This window comes from Colias philodice, chromosome 10, assembly GCF_061535455.1.
Source record: "Colias philodice isolate Cphi_HAF_F1 chromosome 10, ilColPhil1 Martin Lab GWU primary, whole genome shotgun sequence".
Lineage (NCBI taxonomy): Eukaryota > Metazoa > Arthropoda > Insecta > Lepidoptera > Pieridae > Colias > Colias philodice.
The window spans coordinates 9,079,522-9,106,241 of NC_143095.1; the positions used below are offsets into that span (position 1 = coordinate 9,079,522).

At 32.9% G+C, this 26,720-nt stretch overlaps 3 protein-coding genes across 3 annotated transcripts; 2 read left to right on the plus strand and 1 right to left on the minus strand.

Annotated features, from left to right (window-relative positions):
• The first annotated feature begins 55 nt into the window (after window positions 1-55).
• Rpp30 (ribonuclease P protein subunit Rpp30) lies at window positions 56-1,261 on the plus strand. Its single transcript, XM_089700214.1, has one exon. The coding sequence runs from the start codon at window positions 137-139 to the stop codon at window positions 917-919; it is 783 nt and encodes a 260-aa protein (XP_089556340.1). The 5' UTR covers window positions 56-136; the 3' UTR covers window positions 920-1,261.
• lili (LMBR1-like protein lilipod) lies at window positions 1,249-26,592 on the minus strand. The gene is made up of 10 exons (XM_089700189.1): window positions 26,229-26,592; window positions 25,888-26,152; window positions 25,521-25,748; window positions 20,401-20,466; window positions 14,583-14,735; window positions 9,422-9,621; window positions 8,105-8,266; window positions 7,268-7,499; window positions 6,583-6,739; window positions 1,249-1,527 (listed from the first exon to the last, which is right to left on the minus strand). Exons 1-10 carry the CDS (start codon window positions 26,286-26,288, stop codon window positions 1,380-1,382), a joined length of 1,671 nt encoding a protein of 556 aa, XP_089556315.1. The 5' UTR covers window positions 26,289-26,592; the 3' UTR covers window positions 1,249-1,379.
• LOC149485365 (tetratricopeptide repeat protein 12) lies at window positions 16,746-19,563 on the plus strand. Its single transcript, XM_089700217.1, has 3 exons — window positions 16,746-17,047; window positions 18,484-18,729; window positions 19,304-19,563. Exons 1-3 carry the CDS (start codon window positions 16,766-16,768, stop codon window positions 19,508-19,510), a joined length of 735 nt encoding a protein of 244 aa, XP_089556343.1. The 5' UTR covers window positions 16,746-16,765; the 3' UTR covers window positions 19,511-19,563.
• Window positions 26,593-26,720: the final 128 nt, after the last annotated feature.

Here is a 26,720-nt window from a genome sequence, read left to right on the forward strand (position 1 = left end):
TCATAACATCTTTCACTGTTTGACATTATTGTGACACTGAGTGAAGTCTGTGAAACAGCCATGCAGAATTTGTGAATAAACACATGGACATGACATTTTCAATAATTTTAATTTAACTATTTTTTAATTTATTACAATGACAGTAAACGATTGGGGTTTTTGCGATCTATCGATAGGTAAAGAATATGATTTAAGTAAATTATACCTTTTTGAAAGACTTGGTTTTGATACGATAGCAATCAACACCTTCTTTGATGACTGTGATGAGGAACCAAAAAAGAAAAAGAAGAAAGGCGACCCTAAAGAGAAGAAAGATTGTTTTCCTCCACCGATAGATATACCTAAAGATTCAAGTAAAACCCTGAATATATTACAAAGAATCACGATAGCGTTTTCTGAAACTAGTGTTGCTATTAAGTTGAATCAGTCAGAAAATTTGAAAAGGTATGACATTGTAGCAGTTGTGCCTAAAACACTTCAGGCATTTCAGTATGCATGCAGTACTTTAGATGTAGATATTATAACCTTTGACCCAGAAGGCAGAATACCGTTCAAAGTGAGTCGTAAACTTTACCGACAAGCAATAGAACGCGGTATGTTTTTCGAGTTAATGTACTCTCCCGCGATAAAAGATTCAACAGCACGGAAAAATATAATAAGTACAGCACATAATTATCATGCTGTTGGAAAATCAAAGGGTATTATCCTCACTAGCTGTGCCGAAAATCATTTGCAAATAAGAAGTGTACATGATGTCATAAACCTTGGATTTATTTTCGGACTTAACACTAATGAGAGTTTAGAAGTGATTAGGAATAATGCTCGGAAACTTATCCTTAGATCACGTGGAAGAAAATTGGGCAAATATTATTTAGAAGTTAAAGTTTTGGATGATGAGAATAAAAAAATGGAGCAATGAACAAAGTGTTTCATTTATAAATCTTTATGACATTCAGGTGAGAAATTACATCTGTGTTTCTTTAAAACTATGTCAGTAGTTGATTAGGGAAGGAGTGAATTGATGTTTTGTGATTGTTTCAAATAAGAAATAATGAAGGTGTTAAGGTAAAATTCGTCCCTTCAAAGGCTCAACATCTTAGATTACTCTTTAGTTATTACCTTCAATACAATTACAGTTTTTACAACAGTTTTAGTTACAAGTAGTTAAATTGTTGGTCAGAGAGATGTTTCTGAAACATTGTTGAGATTTCCTGAGTTCCTGGATGGAAATAAACAATATACACAATATAGGAACTTTATATCATTTAATATTTTATTCACGTCAATAAATAAATACAACTTCAGCACAATATAAACTTACATTCCATATCATTATAAATTTTATTACATTTTCAAAGTAATATTGTACTTAATAAAAACTAGTCAGATTTCTCTTTATCTAGTGTGTTTTGATTTAATTCAGTCTTGTCAACAATAACTGATCTGTCCATAGACATTCTGGAACTTCTTGATATGTTCTGTGGTGTTTCATCAGGTACTGTGAAGAGATCTGGGATCCATTTCAATCTGAACAAACAAATAAAATATAAATATATTAAATATAATTATTGATGAGAAATTTGAGAAGAAAGGTGACCTACGATATAGCTTATTGCTTTTAACCTGTTTTGGCATTGTTGTTAAAATTAAATTTCCTAGATAATGAAAGATGGATCTCATATTTATGTTTCAATACTTCTGATTCAAATATAACAGGGTAAGTGTGACAGTAATAAGCTGTATCCCTCCTTATCTAATCTATTTTTACCTTTAAATGCTATTTTTATACTTTAATCCTCCGGATTTGATAGTATCCTTTTTTGAATTATCCTGTGAATTATTTCCTTTACAGGTAGAACAAATCTTTAGACAGCTCTGAATATCAAGCAATTTCTTGCACAGCAATGCATGTGCGTAATGCACTATGTAACTTTTTTGGTGGGTATCTCCCTGTCAAAGATTTGTTCTACTTATATGTATAATTTTAATATATTTCAAGCCCTGCCATAGACTATCTCCTTCCCTAAACCTAAATATGTATATCTTTGAGCTGCTAGAATTCATTAATAGCATCTACAGACGCTCCGATTTGGTTGGTGCCAACCATCCGACCACGACCAAATCGGAAAGTGTAGAGAGCGGTCGGTCCGACATAATTATTATTAATATTGGTTTGACGTGGTCGGATGCGCCAGCAATACCGACCAAACCAACTTCCTATCTGATCCAACCAAATTGGAACGTTTGGAAGCTTTGTTCCGACCAAATCGGCTCATTCCATAGAGTAATATAGGTAATTGGCTCATTCACATTCGCAACGCCGCCGGTGTAGGACGTCAACATGAACGCCGAGGGAGTTACGGTCACCGAACGTGACATATTAATAAAATTACTGGAACTATATAAAGACTTTCCCTGTTTGTGGGACTTAAATAACAAAGATTACGCAAATAGAGATGCCAGAAATCAAGCGTATTTTATTATGTTAGAAGTATTAAAAAAAATTGACAGTGCGGCTACATTAAAAACCTTAAAAAATAAGTTATAAGAGCCGCATATGACTGTAATTTTCTCTATTTCTATAGTAGGATTTAGCCCATTCTCTTCGTACTATGGTCAACTGACATATTACTCTATGGTCAACTGACAGCTGGAAGGCCAACCGTCGGACAATCTGTAGCAATGTTGGAATGGTTGCCATGTCGGTTCCAATATGGTTGGCACCAACCAAATCGGAGCGTCTGTAGATGCATTAAAGCAGCACATTTTTTTTTTTAAGCTGACTTCAAAAGAGGAGGTTGTGTATCATGTGTTACTGAATTTTGATATTATTTTATATCTGTTCGTATTCGTATTTTTTCTATCTGTTCTATAATGTTATAATAACTACATCAAAAATTCCAACCACAATATTTACTTTGACCTAATGAGACTGAATAATTTAAAAAATTATAATTTATGTTCCAAAATATAAAGATTTCATGACTTGTATGAATGAATGTATTTCTTTCAATAGGAACTCTCTTTCACTAGAATATTGTTAAAGATGATAGATTAGTAACAAACCTTGTGATGAAACATGAAATTAATGAAAAGCAAGCAATAAGGCAACATTGAAAAGTTATTTCTTCTATATCTATTGAGGGTATAAATAAAAGCAACATGTCATTTATTTAATGATATATTTTTCAAATGCAATCTCAACATTTGGTACAGGATAATACAAAGGTATAAAATCACACACCATTACAATTACTACACATTTTGAGAATCCACACACGAGCAACTAAACAACCTACAAAACTAAATTCATTTATTCTATAGTGGTTTTACTATTTTTATTTTACTCGCTATGCAACTAGCACCACTTTAACATATACATTTTTTTAACATATTTCTTATCTGTAATATAACAATCGATATCATATTAATATGTATTTGAACATAGTAATTTTCTAGTGCTACTGTTTATTTTTATTTTTTGTCGTATTTTAGGAACAAATGGAAAATAAATCAGATATTTTAGATATGAATATGAGTCACAACTTTAAAATTATTTATAATCCATCACTTCTACTATTATTAATTTTACTTATATTAGCAATTAACTAATACATTAGGCAAAATGTGTGCAGTTATATTATATATTTCAATATAATATATGCAATCATGCGGGATCTCTATTTGTAATAAAAAAACTGTGATTAATTGAGATTGCAACAAACAGAATGTTATAAATTGTATTTCAAAGATATACTTTATAATTTATTCAGACACATTTTTTTTATTAAAAATAATTTCAATGTGCTAATTTATTATATTCATATAGGTCACATGTATGCTTAAAATGGAAGTGAAACTCGACAAAATATTCACATTTAAAAGGAACACAATGTAGGACTGCAGTGGAATAGTGTTAAAAGGTGAAAAAAAGGACCACAATCATTTTTATTTATTTCCGAACACATTACATAAGTCCTACATGGTTCTTTTCACTATTTATAATACAAATAACATTTTCATAGCCTTATGTTAGTGCCAATGAGGATGCGTTTAGTACAATGATCCACCAACGCGTCAATGATATCAAGAGATCCACTACGACTAGAAAATATAACTAAGCCTCTAGTTTTTAACATTTGCATAACTTTCAATTTTAAAGCATTATAGAGCGTAGACTATTATATCTAGATTGTCAAATGTTAAGATCATACCTGCACAATTCATATTTTATAGGCAAATTCATACAATAGCTGCCTCATTCAAATAATATTAGAATAAAATGAATTATGAAAATATAATGAAATAGAATTAATTATTGTTAGAAACGCAATGCGAATTATAATGTAGCAGTCTTAAAAATGTCTTTTATAAGTTTTAATCATTAGCTCATACATAGATTATATTCATAATATGATGAACACTGTCATGGCATCTTAATATCCAATTAGAAATAAACATAAACCAATAACATCCAAACACTCACGATACTAGACACAGCAAATAAATAATCTCATGTTATTAATTTTCTCTAGTTAACGAATTCAGTCTCATTGGTTAAAAGAACAATAAAATGCTGGCGTCTTTCCACAAAAACCACAAATTTACATTAAATCTAAACATAAAATTAAATACATTATACAAATAATTTCATCTTAAATAAATGCAGATTATTTATAGGCAGTTACAATCTACAAATTATCAACAATCATAATTTGTTTCATATTTTATAAACTACTGTAGTCTGTATTCTAAAAATACAATTGGTACAATAGAAGATACTTCTTACTTATAAAATTAACAAAACACAATATTATGGCGTTTATACCTATTATTCATTTGTTTAATATCATTATTATAATAAGGTATTTTTAAACTATCTAATGCCAAATAACTCGTGCGGTTTTATAAGATCGCAAAAGGACCATAACTTTAACACAATCTTGACAGTCATACATTGAATGCAAACATTTAATATATGTATAAGAAAAGCATAGAAATACATAAACTGAAAATAATTTCACAACCAAGTATAGTGTTAAATTTCATACAAAAAATACTACAGAGTAATTTTGTCTTGCTCATTAGAGTTAAAATTCATACATTATATTTTATGCTCTGGGAAAGTATTTAGGCCAGTAATACGAAAGAGCCGTAAAAAAAAACAAGAAGAAATAGTGCACTACATCACAACCAAAATTATAGTGATCATAGACTATTTTAAGTCTAAAATATGGCAACCATTATCAAAGAGCACAAAAAAATCACGATCTAGTCAACCAACTTACATATTGTAAGATTTCAAGAACATAAAAACAACAAAGCAGAAGACAAATATGTCATTATTCACTATCACACAGGAAATTATAAAAAAAATCATGGCATTTCATAAAATAATCCAGACATTTATTACAAGTTCATAAGGACCATTATAGTAGTAGATGCATTAAAAATTCTGCCATTACACACACACACCCACAACTTAGACGTAATTTAGAAGTAAACCGCACGAGTTTTCACCCAAATATCCATTATGATATTCTCTCATATTTCATTTTAATCGAGATTTTTAGAAATCTAAAACGCAGTTTATTTATCATATTACTTAATGGGACATTTTGATGGTCAAACATGAATTGCGTAACAATTTACAAATCGCCATCATGTATCTGACCTTGACCTAACTGAACAGCATTCCAAGGTCGGTATAACAAAATAATGAAATATATGCGTTTTAAATTACTAATAATTTCTCTCAACTGATTCCTGGGGAGGGACTTGTTGTGCTTTACAGAATACCGTGCCTATACTTTTGTAAAAACAGTGCGCAATCAGACAAGAAAACATTTTCTTACGTACTGCTAACATTTCCTCTAATATGTTAAGCATATAAAGCGTGGGGAATAACCGTGTAACCAAACCCATATGATATATGACAAAATATTAACTTCACCTAGGTAGTAAACTACCTTAATGACGAGGCAAACTGTTACTATGGCCGGGAATACCGCGCTATACAACAGGACTATCCGGAAGCTAACTTTCTCCATGAGCCATCCCCCCCTTCTACCCCGCTTATTACTCTTATGTCACGTTATATAGCCGTACAAGCCTAAAGTTAACTTTCCTATCAGCTAGTAACTATCCCCCCCTACCGCACTACATAATCCCCCCCCCTTCCTAGCACGCTAGTTGCTCAGAAACGACACGCATCTCGCGACCGTATTCACGTTCTCCACCAACCTGTTGACGAGGCACAGTGTGACCGTCGCAGCGAATATCGCGTTGTATAGCAGCACTAGCCGAAAGTTAACTTTTCCTGAGAGCTAGTAACAATCTCCCCTACCCTGCTACATCCCCCCCCCTAGCACGCTAGTGCGCACGTTCTCCACGAACCTGTTGATGAGGCACAGTGTGACCGTGGCAGCGAATATTGCGTTTTATAGCAGCACTAGGCGAAAGTTAACTTTCCCTGACAACTAGTAATTACCCCCTCTATCGCACTATATGCCTCCCCCCCTAGCACGCTAGTTGCTCAGAAACGACACGCATCTCGCGACCGTATTCACGTTCTCCACCAACCTGTTGTACAGCTCGCGGCGCACGCTCGCCGTGAACTTGTTCACGAGGCACAGTGTGACCGTCGCAGCGAATATCGCGTTGTATAGCAGCACTAGACGGAAATTGCCGAGCCACTCGATACGGCCAAAGTCGCCGAGTAAATCGAAGTTTGTGATGCCTGTGGGTGTTATATTATATATTTTAATGAGATTCATAAATAATAATAAAATACGCTTTTAATTTTTGCTGGGTTTGTAGTGGTGGTTTATAACTTGATTGTGTTTTGATGAATTAAGAATTATGTATAATAAAATAAACACAATTTTTTGACATTTGTGGTGGAGTGTACAAAATAAAAAGCAAGGAATATATAACATATATATGTGTCTAAAAAGCATATCTTTAATTTAAGTACAGGATGTAAAAGTAGTAATCCTATTAATTATCAAATGCTGCTTCTGATAAGGCTAGATTGAATTAAAAATGTTCCTAATCTTGTTAACAATTGAGCAAAAAAACATTCCCATATTATCTGTAAATTATTTGCCCTTTCTGAACATATCTATTAAAGAAGGTCAAATCAAAATTTATAGCCGCTTATATTTGTCAAATTTGGCTATTACGGCACAATTTTCTCCAAACTTTCCGGAAATCAACCAAATCATTATTTTCAAACAAATTTCACTTAATCACAATAAGAACTCACCAAGGATCTTAACCAGCAAAGGTTGCGCAGTAGAATGCGCCAATAGGACCGCACACAATGCAATAATCCTTGTTAAAGGTGTCCGTCTCGTCTTGGGCAATACTCGCAAAGCGCTCATCGGCGTACTGAGGCCGGTAAGCGACGCCGCGTGCAAGTATAGTATTAGAAATGCTTCTAAAGTGGCCCCCGCCCAACCAAGCTTTGATAGAGACGCTATGCCTAGCGTGAATTGCTGAAAATATATAGGTAAGGTGTTAGACCATACGGTAGAAAAAAAATTGGTTGTCTGTAAAGTCGGTTTACTGACGATAGTTGAACGTGACAACGTCCGATTGTGCTTCTTTGTCGCTCTTTCCGCGCTCTCGCTTGCGCTTCAAGCCTTACATGGAACGCCTCAGAGCGAGGTAACGCCGCATGAGTCATGTTTTTTCGTGCGTGCAGCCGGCTATATCGAATTATAAGACGTTGTCACGTCAAAAGGAAGGCATAATAATGTTAAAAAATGCTTATATAGTTTTTACCGAAGCTTTGCATATCGTAATAGAATAATAATATGAGATAACTTTTACAGAAATTAATATATTCACGGTAACCGTCAGATACACCTAGATTTGTATAGCAATGGTGTCAAGGCATAATGCGAAAAATGCATCTGCATATATTCTGTGTATTTATGTATTCAGTGTATTGATATCCAACAAAGTATTCTAGGACGAATTAATCTTATGCAGAAGACAAATATGTGAAGATAGTAAAGGTGTGGAATATAGGAAGGTGCACTTGGTACTTGGGAAAGTGATTTATACGCAGTCATATTTTATTATATTTCCAACTCACTCTGGTACTAAGCGGCAGAGCTTTAATCCCGATCAGCAGTTCCAGTGTATTCTGCAGCACCATTAGCACCGTGATGGTAGTCAGTGCTAGTAACAATAACATCGCAAGCGGGTACACCACGTTACGTTGTAGTGATGATGTCTTGCGCTTGTTTTCCACTTCCTGGTAAAGAATTATTATTGTACCATACGTAAAATCAAGCATTTCTTTAGCTTATTAGTTGTTAGTACATTAAAAAATCTGTTTGTTGGCTTTTTCGTGTGAACGAGCTTCTACGCCTTTTTACATTTTTCATTGATGTCTAAAATCGTTCATTTAAGAAGTCAAAGTATACCTATTTAAGTTTTATAATCCACTCACCGGAAAATAAATAAGCTATTAAAACCAATCTTGGAAAATTCCAATTTGAAAATGTATTCTCTAAAATTATAAGTTTATTTTTTACAACTGTGCGTCAATATTTGCGCATTGTCTGTCCAATGATTGACAATAAATAATTAAATACAATATTTAAATACTTGGGTATTTTACACGATATAAGTCCGTGTTGGCATTACTCATCGCAGACGATGTTTAGTATTTTATAAATTTAGCAATATATTACATTTCTAAAATTATTTTTATCTCCAATGAAAGTACATATTATTAAGTAACATAATACCAAAATAATAACATTTCTTATCGTCTATTTGTTGATAAATGTAAACGTTAACTAAAATCGGGTCTGTTATATGTAATGACTATTATCTCTTAAAAGCAATGCCAAATCGCTTTTACGTTATCAATAATTGATTTACATTCATCTAAAGCATGCCTACGGAATGATGATTCATCTCAAATGCAGATTGAAACATTCGCTACAGCAGCTATCGAATCACACACGTAATAGTGTAATAAAACAATTTTAAACGCTGTTAATGGCTGCATAATGCATTATCGTATAAAGCCCACGACTTATTGCTGACGACATGTCACATCCGTTCTATCGATTTTAAAAAAGTAGGTATATTATGTATAATAATCAGAGCAAAAAAAAAGTTTAGAAAAAGTAGAAAATAAACTGAAAAATTCCACTAATTAAGTAATTAGTAATTACAGCTAATGAGGCAAGTCGTTTAAGCCGAACCAAAAATGTAACGTGAAATAATTTGGGTATTACAAAATATCAATTTGGTAGAACTAATTATTCTTGTTTACTTTTACTACCTACATAAAAAAGATTGCCTAATAATAACAAGTCTCTAGTACTTAATATTTTTTTTCTTTACACATTTTTTATAAACAATGATTTTTTTTTTCAAACAAAGATGAACAAACCTTTCTCATAGCGACGATGCGATGTAACCTCTCATTCAGCCCGGCTTGCAAAGCGCCATTCCTGAGGCGTAATAAAGGTATTTCTTTCCCCTGAGATACGGATGCATTATTCTCCTTTGTTATAGATATACTCGCGTCTATGGGGGCTGATATATCACCACGGTCTGGGTACATTGGCTCTGGGGATATGTAGCCGACGCCTGGAAACAAAGTTTTTAATATTATATCGATGTAGGAATGAATGAATTACTATTTCTTAGTCACGCATTTGGCAACGTCTTCTTTTTAAGAAATGAAAATGGTATCAAAACTTAAGAATAAAAACCATTTTACTATTATTTAAACGACGTGGGATTTGCAATTTGAGTCAACTAAATGTGCATAAAGATAATGCTTATTGCAATTAACGATCTTACATTCATTGCTAATACATAGTTAATTTCATTCATTTTCAACGACATCGTTTTATGTATAGTAGGCGGCAAGCAAGTGATAAAAGTATAGCAAACGATTATAAATTAATAATAAACTTCATAGATACAAGAATCCGTATGTAAATTTGAACAATTTTACATGAGAGGAAGACGGCTGCATTCCCATTTCTTATTTCTTAGGATTCTTTTTATTTTTCGTCATTCAAAAGCGGCATTATTCATTAAAATCACCTGGATTACTGACAGCCAGGTACATTTGGAATTATTTCAAGTCTTTGCACAAATTCAATTAGATTTTTTTATAAAGCATTTAATGTTATAAAAGAAGAAATTAAAAAGAACTAAAGTTTCTATTGTGTATCGCGGAAAGCACCCTACCATATAACAAGCACGAGCTCAGATTCAACAAATAATACAATTATTGCTGGCCGGTTTATTTCAAATGGAAATTGATTTACATTCAACCTTAGTACTGCGTTGATTTAATTTGATACGAGTTGGTACCAAAAATGTTCTATAGAAATAATGTATTTCATCATCTTTATTATGAATATGAAATGTTTTTTCTTTAACAGTTTAAATTTATCACAAATATATTTTTTCTTATATCTAGAAAACAAAATAGACCCACGTGATCAATAATTTTCTCAAACATATTTAGAACACTCCACGCGAGAATCAAACATCGTCTGTCAAACGAAATGTAAGCAAAATAGCTCCTCCAAAAGCATACAGTCAACATCTCGCAATCTGTATCCAGTCACACAACAAACAGTTTATTTATAAACGCCCTACTGGGCTGTATTTATTGAGTTTACAAGCAAAATATTATTATCAGGCGCATATTGTTCACGTCCTTTCTGCGTTCTATTGTTGCGATATGACGCTACAACGTTAGGCAACTACGCACAATGTGCATCGTGACAATGCTGCGTTTTAGTTTACCATAAATATGTGACTAGACTACCATGTCCTAGCTTCCATGTTATACTTGTTCAGATTTTTATATGCTTTCGTTAACAAAGCTAAATAAAAATTCTTATCCAACTTAAGTTTCTCCTGAATACATGCTTCTATAAATCTACAATCTATCGTCTATAAATAAACATTTTTTCATGTACATCAAAAATTCACGACCTGGCCTTAAACTTTAACTTGGTACAAAAATCTAAAACCGTTGCAATACCTTGAAAAAAGTGGCACAGGTAAATATTTGGTGCTAATCAATGCAACGGAAAAAACTCAAACCTTCGAACTAAGGTTCATAACGCAGGTATACGTATACGGGCAGAGAAATTTCATCATAACTTCTCATATTGTGTCCTTATATTTTTATACAAATATTAATTTTATTAGTGCTCTATCGATCGACTGTAATTAATTACACTATATCGATATTAATATAGAAACATAAACGATGAAACTCCAAGGACGTTCACCGCGCTATCGGCTGATGAACCCCTATCCCGGCCACTGCTTTGTTTTCATTTGCGTCTAACTGTATTATTTATTTAACATCAACCACAACATCTATATTTAAATGAATATGTGATATGTACTAGGACCAAATTTTCATATACATGAGGCGTAATAAAAGAATCTCTTTCCCCTGAGATACGGACTTTACACTATTCCCAATCGTTAAAAAAAATCGAGAAGAACATAGGTATGTACGACGGGCTAGGGCCAATTGAGAGGTTATGGCCTAAGATATATTATTGTCTCTTATCAATGAGAAGAATTTCCTTCTTACAAATTAATAATTATACATATTACTGTCAGCTAGAGCTGAAGCTTTCGGCTACTTTTATACGAAAAATTAAGGTTTGATAATTGATACATTAATAAAACATGTGTCACTTCCTCTAAAAGATACTGATTCGATTCTCTCTCTCTAGAAGATACCACACGATTGTATTTCTACACACGTATATACCAACAGTTGCGAAGGTCACACGGCTCGGAGGTCAGCCCAATTACACTGGTCCGGAAACTGTTCAGCATTCACGAATTACCTACGAGATTAGGGCTCATCGATCATATTTACGTAACAATTCTACACGCTATACATTGTTGGATGTTTAGTTAATGCGTGGAATCCATAGTAAATCTAATATCGTTATAATCTAATCTAATATAAATAAATCCTAAAGTATCTACTGTTCAAATCAAAACGGCTGAAGGCTCCAAGTTGATAAACTAATAACAAAGAAAGGGCTTTTCATCGTTCACATAAAACTTGAAAAGGTTGAATAGAGAATTGAAATTTGTATTTTCGCTTTTACCCAAATATCACTGGTGGATGCATGTTGATTTTTCAGACTGCGTAATGGTATAGTTATGTTTATCATTTGTATGTTTCGAAATACACTCTTTCGCATTTAAACGGACTGGTGTAATCTTTTTCATGGAGAATATTAGAAAATCTCATGTATGTACACAGCAGTACATAAAATATTGGCGTCGTAGACATAAAGGTCAACGCAAAATTATCAATTCAAGTTTAATAGGAAAATTTTACAAACCGCAGACAGATTTGGTACCTTTGTAATTGTTATCAGTTGCTAAGTATATCTACAAGATTAGAAATAATTATCATAAAAATATCTCATCATATCTCCAATTAAAAATTAAATTAATAATGTCTACAAAAATAAACAATATGAACAATATACAATATGTAAGTGATTACATCTACTTGGGGAAGCAAATTTCATTTAAAATGACAAGCAATGAAGAAGAAGTAACAAGAAGAATCAACACAACTTGGAAAAAATTCTGGGCACTGAGAGAAATCTTAAAAGGGAACTACAGCTTGCACATGAAAAGGACTATATATGATACATGCCTACTACCTTGTTTGTTGTATGGCTGTCAAACTTGGATATTCACAAATAAAATAAAACAAAAAATCAAATGCAGTCAAACAGCGATGGAGAGGAGCATTTTAAAAATCAAAAAAATACACAAAGTTAAAAACGAAAATATTCGTCAAAGAACTAAATTCACTGATGCTCTCAGACACGCACTCTCACTAAAGTGGAAATGGGCAGGGCACATCTCATGGTATGAAGACGGAAGGTGGACCATGGAAGCTACAAGATGGAATGGACCAAAAGGGAAAAGGAATGTTGGTCGACCATTAAAACGGTGGGCTGATGATATTATACACGTTGCAGGAAAAGATTGGATAAAGACAGGCAAGGACAGGGAATTATGGAAAAGGATGGAGGAGGCCTTTACCCAAAAAGGGGTCGAAATCTCTTAAATAATACTAACACTAATTATAAGTAACCTTAATTTTAAGTAACTACTTACTAACAAAATTGTATATTACATAATAATTGAGATTCGAATAAATGGCTTATTTATTTTATTTATTATTTATACAAAAATAATTGTTTGTTTTTGGGAAAAATACAAACATTAATTAATATATATCTATGTAATTATATGTATATATAACAGGTTTATAAATTAAGTATAGGTAATTTTTTAATACGGACGTATTCAAAATACCCGTAATGCCACTTAACTACAGACGATATGGAAATGCATTTTTTCAAATAAAACATTGAAAAAATGCGTTAAATTTAACAATACACGTCTCACGACATCGACCTTGATGCCAACACATTTGGCATTAGCTTATAATATAGGTGGTATGTACATTGTGACGAAATAAATATAAAATATTACATTATGCCTCGCGTTCCGCGTGTCGTGCTATTTATTTTACGTTTCAAATCTATATATGTGACGTGTTTACACCACGTCACATATAGAGACCGTTACAAATAAATATATGAATAACTAGCGATCCGCCCCGGCTTCGCCCGTGGTACGTATTTACGTTTTCTCTACATAAAAACCATCATCGTACTTCAAGGAATATAATAAAAAAGAATTATCGAAATCGGTTCAGCCGTTCTCGAGTTATGCGCTTACCAACACATTTTGCGATTCATTTTTATATATAAGAAGATTAAATTCGTTTGACTTTTCATTCATATTCTAGAATGTTGTTATGTATTTTAAAATTTGCTAAAATTTTTCCAATAGGATAAGGTAACGATAAGTGATTTAACTACATATTTTAAATGAATAGAAAAACTAGAAGATCCGCAAAAACTAGACATCGCGGACGCGGTTCAACGACGTAGGTAATATTGAAACAAAAACATACAAATTAAGGAAGTTTCCTATGCTTACGCTTTCGTCTTTATGGCAATACGGAACAAAAAATAAAGTCTCATATTTCGTTTGTATTTTTTGTATAATTTATATTTACATTCGTAATAAATTAGCTATGATCTTAGGGGCTTTAACCGAGATCATATAAAATATTATTGAGCATTGCATACATTATACAACAACCAACATTATAAAAAATCAAACAGAAAAAATATTTGTCATAATAAGACGGAAATGACACAAGAATAATATGAGGAAGTGGCTCTATTTCACCTTGCAAGAAAATCTTTTAACCACAAAAATATACATGCAAATATATTAAAAATATACACTACTCAGAGTTTTACACACTACACCACATGTAATAGAACCGTACATAAACAGGCTAGGCTCTGAATCAAATGTCTGATTAATATAGTTGGCTCATGGCTGCGATATAAACACAAAATTAAAATCGTAATACATATAAATTTTAATGCGATTAAAGCGTTTGAATGCCGTAAAACACTAAATATCAATAGCTTAATACATACCTGTAGCAAGCGAGTTATTGATCCTCCTCCTGACGGTGTCCTCTTCAAACGAATACACATAATACTCCTCGTTGAGGTCCCGCAGAAACTGCGGTTTCACGAGAACCCCGCCGACCACGCTGAATAACCTCACGAAACCCAACGGCGTAAACACTGTAGAATTAGAAATTGTTAAAAAACACGTAGGTACCTAAAAGTATTGTCTTTAGATATAAACTCGTCATCATCATCATCAGCCCATATACGTTCCTACTGCAGGGACATGGGCTTCCTATGAGGGTTCAGGCTACGCTGGCCAAATGCGCGTTGGCAGAAATAAACTAAAAAATTAATATGTTTGCTAGGATGGGAATTTAAACGTCGCAAAAAGCAGGAATCGTCGATAATAATTATAAATTCAGATACTGATACCTTAAGGGCGTTTGTCCACTACAAGGAATTTTACGGTCCGGCATTCCGATTTTTTACGGTCCGGTATGGCACGCCATTAATCTATATACTAGCTTGTGCACTATACGTAATTTTACTGTCCGACATTTTACTTTTCCCTATTCCGGATGGATTTTAATGTCTACGAGTCGCTGTAGGTATAATTGTTTTCGAATGCCCACTTGCTTGAATTTTACTGTTTTTACTGCATATGCCAATTGAAAGCAAGCTCTTGTTTTACTTTCTTTTAGTTGGCAATGAGATTTGAGAAGTCGGTATTGTTATTTTATATACATTGACCAAGCATTGACCTATAATTATTATCTAAGTAAGTGTTGGTAAGTTAAAGTCAAGTGGGAATAGCTTTAGCTCCTCGTCACCGATTAAAATAAATAAGTGAAACACGCATTTTAAATCTCTTACGGAACTTTACTTTTTATTATAACGAAGTAATATAATATTTCACCTTCTATATTTTTTACTCGTTTCTTGTAAAATGCAAAATAATCATTTATGATAGCATTATACCGACAAACTTCCTTCAACTGTACAGCACTGATCCGAGTAAAGACGGACAGGTGCACAAGCAATTCATCGGTTTTTTCATGCCGCACCGGACCGTAAAAAATCGGAATGCCGGACAGTAAAATTCCTTGTAGTGCACAAGCGCCCTTAGGGCGTTTGTCCACTACAAGGAATTTTACGGTCCGGCATTCCGATTTTTTACGGTCCGGTATGGCACGCAATTAATCTAAATACTAGCTTGTGCACTATACGTAATTTTACTGTCCGACATTTTACTTTTCCCTATTCCGGATGGTTTTTTGAGTTTACGAGTCGCTGTAGGTATAATTGTTTTCGAGTGCCCACTTGCTTGGATTTTACTCTTTTTATTACATATGCCAATTGAAAGCAAGCTCTTGTTTTACTTTCTTTTAGCTGGCAATGAGATTTGAGAAGTCGGTATTGTTATTTTATATACATTGACCTATAATTATTATCTAAGTAAGTGTTGGTAAGTTAAAGTTCAAGTGGGAATAGATTTAGCTCCTCGTCACCGATTAAAATAAATAAGTGAAACACGCATTTTAAATCTCTTACGGAACTTTACTTTTTATTATAACGAAGTAATATAATATTTCACCTTCTATATTTTTACTCGTTTCTTGTAAAATGCGAAAACAATCATTTATGATAGCATTATACCGCCATACTTCCTTGAACTGTACCGCACTGATCCGAGTAAAGACGGACAGGTGCACAAGCAATTCATCGGTTTTTTCATGCCACACCGGACCGTAAAAAATCGGAATGCCGGACAGTAAAATTCCTTGTAGTGCACAAGCGCCCTTACAGTTAATTAGCACTGAACAAATTAGTTTTTATCGTTTTAAATTACATAATGATAAATATTCATATGCATTGTCTGAACAAGACATTCACTTTTGATATCATTGTGTGTGAAATTGTCACGTTTCCACAATAAAGTTTATTATTTCAGATTCTTCTTTGATTCCTAATTCCTGTGTATTGTGTAACGTATTAATTTTATGCTAGCTCTTTACAAATGCCAATTACACAATACATTGCGTAGACACCAAACATAGATAATTAAAACCTCATTCGTCAACCCACAGATCATTGACTTGGCAACGGTAACTATGTACATTAAATCAATATGACAGACAACAAATGTGTTAAGCAAAACAACGGAGCAGCAACGGGATTATTAGCATACAAGTTATAACTATAAAATGAGTTTGAGGAAAACGTTCAAGAACCTTGCTCTTCACGAGGAAAGCAACTTGGAGTTGAACGAAGAATGGAACAACTTTGTGAAAAGGATGGGCGAAGTCTCTGGTTTGGTGAAAGACCTAGCAAGTGGTGATAAGGAAAAAGCAGACGTAGCTAAGGTTCTAGCCGATCAGTACCTTGAAGGGAAAGTTATTTTAGATGAAGAAGTAAAAATGACGATAAAAGATGACCGTACCGTTATAAACCAGAAAGCTTTTAAATCTATGGACAAGAAAGATACGGTATTTATCGCTTTAAAAACACAAACAGTATTTTCAAATCTTTTCTAAACATGTTCATATTTTAGTGGCGCCAATAATTTTAAAAACACATTTAGTGCGATTTATAAATAGAAAATTATCTAATTCCATACCATTGAACAATAATTTTTAATTACTGATAACTATTTACGGCTATTCATAAGTTAGAAATAATCTCAGTACACGCACACTAAATAGGTTATCAATTATTAATCAATTGTATTAACTAACACAACACGCTTAGGTATTAATAGTCTCTTATCATTACCTAAGCTCATAGAAATTCACGCTTAAAACACGTTTTACATTATAAATAGAACGATATTAAGTAATGATAGTTCATAAATAGCACGATTGTATTGGTGAAAGCAATTTGGCTCGTGTACCGCTATAAATACCTACCATTCTACTAATATTCAAAGAAAGTTCTGCGGTAATCTAAACATCTAAAAATAATATAGACGTCTTTCTCTTCAAAATAACTACAGACAAAAAATAGTACGAAGAAAAAGATAAATCTGTGCTATTTAAATCCGCTTAAAAGGCAACCATTCAGCCCGATCTTTATATTCTAAAATTTTTCTGTAAGTGGTCTCTAATATAGCTTAAAAATAAAACTATTTCGAGATCAAACTAGCATTTTTCATCGTCTGTTTTCTCGAAACTTTGCACTCACACAAATTGCAGAAATCACAGATATAATTTCTACAATTATTAAAACTCATACAAATTGCACAAATCACAGATATAATTTCATACGTAAATAATCTTCTTAGTAAAATACCACAATCAATTTTGTTTACTTCTTGAACATTATCCGGTGCTATTAATGTGATTATAGAAGCTTTACTGCTAAGTAGCTTAAGTTCCAGTAAGCATTCATACAAGTGACACTTCTAAGTTACGAAATAGCCTAGGTAGTTATAAATAAAATAATATAAACAAACACGCGCGTGAAGACCTTGTATCTGAAATCCAAACAACTGGTAATCTAACATAGACGATTAACGGTACTGACCTAATAGTGACTAACTGTTACTAAATATGCTTCATTCGCGTCCTTTTAAGCAATTTTGCACGTAATGTCCATATTTGTGGAAGAACTGTTTTAACTGTTGTAATTCAAAATTGTGCTGGATATATATTGTTCTGCACTGATATTTTAATATTTATATGACTATTGTAACGCAGCAATCAAAATGGGCTGCAATTTTTATCAAAATTGACACATTAACCCAATTTACTTCAAGTGTGGAAACTATTGTATCAAGTCAGATATTAATGTTAACGTTTATCTTTGCTACTCATAAATTGAAACAGCTCCATTGTCGCAAATTTAATAATTTGAGTCAAATGCTTAAACCATTTTTTTTTATTTCGAATTCATGAACATCTGAAATAATTCATAATTTCGCCAGGGAGAAATCGATAAGGATGCATGGATGGCTGAAGTAAGCAAAGATGCAGAACGCCGCGCGCTGGACCGCAAAATTCGCCACGAAAAAGCTGACACACTAAAGACCCAAGCAATTAAGGCTTTTCGACGTGAAGAATACGACAGGGCCTTGTCTTACTACAATCGTGCCATAGAACAAGTTAAAGACAATCCAATGTTTTACTGCGACAGGGCTTTAACAAACATTAAACTAGGACACTTCGAAAAGGTAATTACAGTGTGGTTACTTTGAAGGTCATCGCCCTCCGTTGCATGCATCCAAGAGACTGGTTTTGAGCCGATAACGATGTTATTCAAAACGCGTAAGTTATCTACAACAAATACCAAATGCAAACGCATTTACTGGTCCCTAGTTACTCTCCGCTTACGATTTATCAATCATTTATAAAATTTGTTTCAAAGCCAAGACATTTACGAAAACAATTACGACGATGCTGAAGAATCTAAAAATAATGTTCTGGTTTTATCTAGCAGCGGCTAAATAAAACGTGTTCGATGTCTATTGAAATAAAACCAATACAGACGTATCGAATCGAATCGTATAAATTCGATAGAGCACGTGAATAAACTCAATTAGTGGTTTAAGCAAACAAAAAATTATACAGTCGGCTTTAACTGAAAACATTAATTAAATTCGAGTTCACTGTTCAGGCGAGTCGATTAGATCGCTTTAAATAACATAGCATACACCTCTGATCGATAACATTATTAGTATTGTCTTATCAAATGGCAACATTTATAAAGGACCGTTATATGTCTATTAAATAATAATTACCGAACAGGTGTTCAAAGACTGCGAATGGGCGCTACGGCTGAACGAGAAGAGTTTCAAAGCTCGGCTCTACAAAGCGAAAGCTCACAAGGAGATGGAAGAATTTGACAAATTGGAAGAGTGCAAGAAGGAACTGTACGAGATGTTCCCACAACACGACGACCTCATTAAATACTTCCTGGATAAAAAGGAAGGACTCGAAGAAGAGACTGAGTAAAAAATATGTTTTGTTGTATAGTTTCGTTGTCATGTTATTGTATGTTACTTTACATCGATTCTCAATATACTTTAATTACTATCTAGAATCTATACTTATCTATATTTTATCACGTATTTCGTAATAATTCATATCAGTGGCGGTACATTTGAACTTGGAGGAGATTAATTTGATAAATATTGCCTAATTAATATACGTATATCAAACTTAGTCTAATAAAAATGTAGTCTTTTCTCCATTTACCATAAATGTTTGAAGAAATTCCCCGCTAGTTCTGCTGAATCATATTTGTAGGCGAGAGTCGGGTGTGCCGATATGACTTGCATTCGATAAGAGCTCCAAAAATGAATACAACGATAAAACTCCGTCAAATTATTCCACCCACAAAGCAATACTTAAAAAAGACGGGTTGCACTCCGGGAGTGCCGGCAGAAGTGAAAACTTGATTATTAACGTTGAGCATGTTTGATATTTTGGAATGGTATCCGTCTTACGCTTTTTCGGTCAGGTCACGTGTCCTGACGCGAGTTTAAGATTTTATACCCATTACAGAAAAAGTGCTCAACGCCGCTAAAGAAGTTTTCACTTCAAAAATCATCACTAATATTATAAATGCGATAGTGTATTTGTTTGTTTATCTTTCACATCGCAACGAAGCGATATTTTAATATGAATTTTATGTCTGGATATATTTAGGAAACTTGAGAGTGAGATAGGTTTTTTTCTGCAGTAATATTCTCTAGGAAATTATGGTGCGCATTCGAATCATTTTGAAATTTTTAAGTTTCTATAGATGGCATATTGAAAATATGACATGGGTGACAAATATTATTTATCTTTCACCACTCGAGCAAAGCTGCGGGCCATAGTTAGTATTAAATAGAACTTACCTAATAACATCAATACGCCGACGAAAGACACGCAGGAGTAGAGAAACGGGAGATACGTCCACAAATCTGCGAACAAATTGTACAAATTATCGTTTGATGTAATTTTATTTGGTCGTTTGTCATTATGTCATTTTACTAACGAAGATCATTTACAAGACGAACATGAAAAGATGAACGAAAGAAAAATATTTATGCTACAGTAAGATTTATTGTTTATTATAAACTAGCTGTGCCCGCGACTTCGTCCGCGTGGAATAGTGACTGCATAGTAGTTACTAATTAACACACAATTATTGAGTAAACACGTCTTGAAACACGTACTACCATAAACAACTAAATTATAAGTACTTACAGATTATTTTACAGTTAAGAAATAAAATAAATAATAACACAAAATAACTGTTAGTAAAATTTATTACTAAACTGAGCTAAAAAAACTTAGGTACAAAAGAGTTCAAAATTTCCAGGGCATGGCTATCCTCCCGCTCCCATATCCTTCTACTTTCACAGACTTTCAACTTTTCCCTTTCACCCCTAGTAAATGGCAGAACCGATTTTGATGTAAACCATGTCTAATTATTGTACCTATATATATGTACACGTCATATCCCTTCGTTTGGTGCTCCATTTGGATTATTTATCCCCACTATATCACCCCTAAGGTGCCCTATATGTAATAAACAGATGAACCGATTTTGATAAAACATGACTAATTGTAATTCAGACGTCAATTGATATGCCGCTTGAGTATATTATTTGACCACATTCGATTATTCATTCCCACTTTTACCGCTATAATCCAATAAATGGATGAACCGATTTTGATTAAATACCTAGATGCCTCATTATACTTCTCACGTCATGTCATGCCCTTTCATTTGATATGCCACTGTCAAATATACCCAATTTGACAAAATTCATTTTTTTATTCCCACTTTTATACCTATATCCAATAAATGGATGAACCAATTTTGATAAAATATGTCTTATTGTACTTTACACGTCATGTCTTTCATTAGATACGTCACTTGAGTATATTTGATAAAATTCATTTATTTATTCCTACTTTTACCCCTATATAAAATAAATGGATGAACCGATTTCGATAAAATTTTACTATTTTTTTCTGACAGGTCGTCTATTTTCATTTGATACCTATATCACTTGGGTATAACTGACAACATTCATTTTTTCCATTCCCACTTTTACCCCTATATATAATAAATGGATGAACCGATTTTGATACACTATACCTAAGAACAACTAATGTAACAAAAAAAAACGCATCTAATTCGTTTTACCCGTTAGCGAGCTACGTTTGCACAGACGGACACGCAAACACACATAGCGGACGTAACACCCCTCTTTTTGCGCTGGGGGTTAAAAATATAATACCTACGACATAATTTAAAAGACATTTTATGTAGAAAATTTACCTAGAAGTAACCATAATGCTATTTGTGCATGTTTTAGACTTATGAGCAAAAATCGAAATAAAGGTCCTTTGATCCCCCTACTACCCCCTCAGCTAAACCCCCCCCCCACCCCATGGTACTTTCGATATGATCATCTGGACATGTCAAGGAATAACTTTAGCGTATAATTTACGTAATAAAGTTATTCATGTAAGTTATTCATGTATAGAATGCCTTAGCAAATGTTCGCCGTGATTACTTAAATGGTCATAACTTTTTTATTTATGAACCGATTGACATGAAATAAACACTAAATGTTAAGTGAAGCTTACCACAATATATTAGTGAAAACCGCATCTAAATCGGATAAGCCGTTTCTGAGATTAGCGTGCACGAACATACAGACAAACAGACAAACAGACAAAAATTTTTTTAACTACAGTTTTGGGTTCAGGATCGATTTAATAATAACACCTGCTAAGTTTTTTTTTAATATTTTCATTGTACAGACATCACTTTTCTACGATTTTATTATATGTATTGATTGATGATGATTGATTAGCACAAAATCAACAACGCTCGGAATTTGGAAACTATTATTCATAAGACTCTCCTACGCATAGTCGCATAATAAAAGCAAAATAATATAGTTATTGGTGTACTTTCGGTTCGCATTAAATTGCATACAAGTCCTCGACAAGATATCCCGTTACCTTATTGCATTCGATACCAAACAATATCGTATTTACCTATGAAACGTTATTTTATAAAGCAATATTTATTACATAATCTAAGTAATACAAAATGTATTGCTTTTCTTACTGTTACTGATTCTGTATCTTCTTCTTCTTATTGACTGTAATTAATCATAATATCAATATTTAATTATTACATATTTAAAGGTCAAATTTTTTATCGAACTGCAAATGAGATGAATTTATTTATCGGCTCTCACTCTACGTTCAAATCCGTTACTTTTTTTATGTTTGAGTAACAAATATTCGGGTACGAAAAGATGCATATTTCTGCCATTCAAATATATGGTCCTATTAATATTTCTAGTAAGTTCATCATCATTTTAAGGATCTTTTACGAGTAATATTTTATATAAAAAACAGCAAAGCGTAACTAAAACTATTTATTATTATTCGTAGATGTAATAAAATGGTGTATCTCATAATCTTAGTAACAATAATCTACTCCAAATTGTGTAAAATTTAGAAACGAAATAAACTATTTTATTTTATTTAATAATGAAATGTTTTTTGTTTGGACAAATATAATTCGTAAACATTAAAATCACGAATAAAAAAATATAATTTAGATCACGCGACCGTAGGTATGTCATGTTTTCAATTGGATCAAACAATCAAATTCAACGCTTGTGTCAATTACGCCTAGTGAATTTTTCTATACAGAATACGATTTAGTTTATTCATACAGTGCAAACATGGTGCATAAATTCGTGACCTATGTTCGTGACAATATTCATGTCATAAAAATACCGTTTCAACTGAACCTTTTCGCGTACGATGCACAAAATCAAAACTTGGTCATTACAGAAACCAAAATATCCAAAACTTTTTCGGCCTTACTTATAAAAAGTTAAACAATGGATAAATGTCAACCATTTCCTATCATAGCTGTGTCCTGCTCTTGCTCACATGAAACGTCATTCATAAAAACAAGACAGGTTATTGCAATATCTAATCCATTGCTTAGCGAATGGGTAACATTTTATAAGTAAGACCGTTAATCTCTTCGTTTCTCTATTCATAACTGACATGTTCATGTAATTACCGACTAATAATTTTCAATACAAAAAATCTACGCAGACGTTACCCTGACGATGATATAATAAGGCTATTGTTTATAATTTATACTAATCCCAGACAATTATTTACAAATATTCTGCTCGTGACGCGGACGCACCCACTAACATCGCATTGACCGAAACAATAATGTGGCCGGCGTTTACACTCAATTTAACATGAATAATGGCATTTACATAAATAGATTATCTGCTATGCATCCACATACAGTATTCATGTACTCTAGCCCCGTAACCTAGAATCACTGTAAGGGAAACCCAATATGTATTACATGAATATTAAAGAATTTACATACATTAAATGTTTAAGTTTATAAAACAGCATTTCTATGGTTTGTATTTCGAGTTTATTGAATTTTTATAGAAATAGGATTTGCCGGTTTACATGCTCCACATCAAAAATAGCAAAATATGTGAGAAAAAAGGTGAAGGTCACATCTTATCTTTAACTAATATTATAAATCTCTAGTTCTTCCGCGGGTGTACGTACGCGTGTCGCGCGGCAATTTATTGACTCTACAAAAATTACCCACAACCAACTCACTACAGAGCTTTGTTTATCTATGCTCCACTTGCATACAAAACATACACTTCATTAACACTATATTCAATAAAAAGTTAAGATAGTCTATAGCCAAAATGCAACCTTTTCATTCTGATTCCCACATTCATTTCAAAGTATATACAGCAATGCTCTTTGCTATATATGTAGAGAAAACCATCTAAAATGTGAATGAGAAATCTTATTGTGTATTAATAGGTAAGAGTTGTGGGTTAAACAAATATGCACAAAAGAATTGTGAAAATTTGACTATTTGCAATGCAAATTTTCTTTGTCAATGACGGACAACATTTGTATAAGCACAAATGCATAATATATTAGTTATTTTTCCAAAACAAATTTAATTTATTAATGAATAATCACTTCACATCTATATAAAAAAGTATAAGTCTCAAAACAATCATTACCTACTTTTTATTTTCATCAATTACTGAATGAAACCATTTCACCTATTAGATATTGATAGACAATAAACCCATTAGGTGATGAATGTCTTTTTAAAGTGAAACTTTTATTACATCGTCTCAAACTTTTTGGTCTGTGTAGCGCATGTCGCGTGCATCGCGGCTGCCGAGTAGGTATACCTACTCGGCAGCCGCGATGACCGTCACGCGACATGCGCTACACAAAGCAGTGTTCGGAACCGTTCGAACAGTTTCACTTTTACCGTGGTTTCATAAAACCACACAACATTTTTTTTATCATTTACTTTGTTCATTATCACAATATAATTACTCAGATAAAAATCTAACATTCAAAACAATTTGTTAAAAAGGTCATCATAATTACTATTTCTTTTGAAAAGGCTGTTCATTTTGTCTATTATCTAATTTCAGTGACACTACTTGGAAATATGCTTTTATGTATTATATTTGAGTGATTAAATGTATGTGAAAAACTAAACAAATTACTAATTCATAGATTATGTACATAATAAACTTCAAAAGAGGGCCGTATGTTTGATATACATTCTGTAGAAAATAAATTTATATAGAATTTAAAGAGTTGCTATTTTGTTATTTAAACAATACCAGGAATAGAAAATTTACGATGGTTTAATTATATTATGTGTTTTTCACTGACGCGGACATGATAAGGTGATTTTAGGCCATTTCTTTTTCTAAGATCTGACATGACATATAGGAGAATCATCAGTTTACGTTTTAGTGTCAAAAATATAAACACATTTACCTATATCAATACATAGATATTTCAACATAACACATACAATTCTAATAATCTTATAGCAAATAAAGAAGCTTTACCTATAACCTCCAGTATAATATACTAAAAATAATTATTAAGTACTCACTGAGCAAAGCATCAATGCCTGATCTGTCCCCTTTGAGCCAAGCCGAGATGACATAAGCCAGGCCTAACATTGCAATGCCGAGTAAGATCAAGACAATAAATGTCTCATACACCCTGCCCTTCAGCCCCCTGCATCCCGGAAATCCAGTGGACTCCGAAAATAGATATGCAAATGGCAGGAACACAAACAGAGATAGATTTGAGAATAGGAATACATGGTTCCATAGACCTAAAAAGAAAATAATTATCAGTTACACACTTCTCATAATTCAACATTAAGAAAAAATTATATAATGGATGTGGAATTATCATGAAAAAAACCCGTAAGTTAATTGGATAATGTATATGGATCTAATAGTGTTTCTTACCTTGTATTAATGAGCTATTTAACCACTTGACATAGTAACTGTTTGGGTACAGTATAAGCACTTCATTGCTGACTATTGACACTGGCAGCAAGAGTGCAGAACCCAGAGATACGGCAAGCGCAAACGTGCACAACCACAAACTTATACGGTAAACCTTTACTTCGTCTTCATCTGCCGTAAAATAATCTTCACTGTCTCGCCTCCGGAATTTCTCGATTAACATGAACGAGAAGAGGTACAACAAGATAAACAGTAGCAGGAATATCTACAACAATATATTTATATGTTAAAATAAAGCACAAATGTTAAAAATAAATTGACACCATTACAAAGAGACATACAATTTGCTCCCTAACATTGTTGTGGAATATTTGCTCCCGTAGATCTGCCTCATCATCCATCGTCTACCATCTATTGTTTATCTTTTAATAGATTTTTCTAACAATAATTGTTCTTCGATCAAATAGCACTTCATTTTCACTTTTTACATTTTTATTTGTATAATAGACACCACATTTACATTTTTCAGGCGATTTGCCACTATTAATTTTATGTGTTCAACGTCACTTTATATGATTTTTATTTCTAATCAATACAATAAAGCAAATATTGTTCCGACGAATGGTGTGAAAACACGACTAATTTTATTTTCTCTTGCGATTTTTGAGTTCTGAGTTCTGACTTCTCAACTCAATCTTGTAATTTGAAAACTGAAAAAGTCAAACTTAAATGCACAGATAATATAACAATAAAGATCACAGATATCTATAACAAGTTAAAGAGTCTACTGTCTATGTGACTTTCACAGAATACAGATTATATCACAAAATATA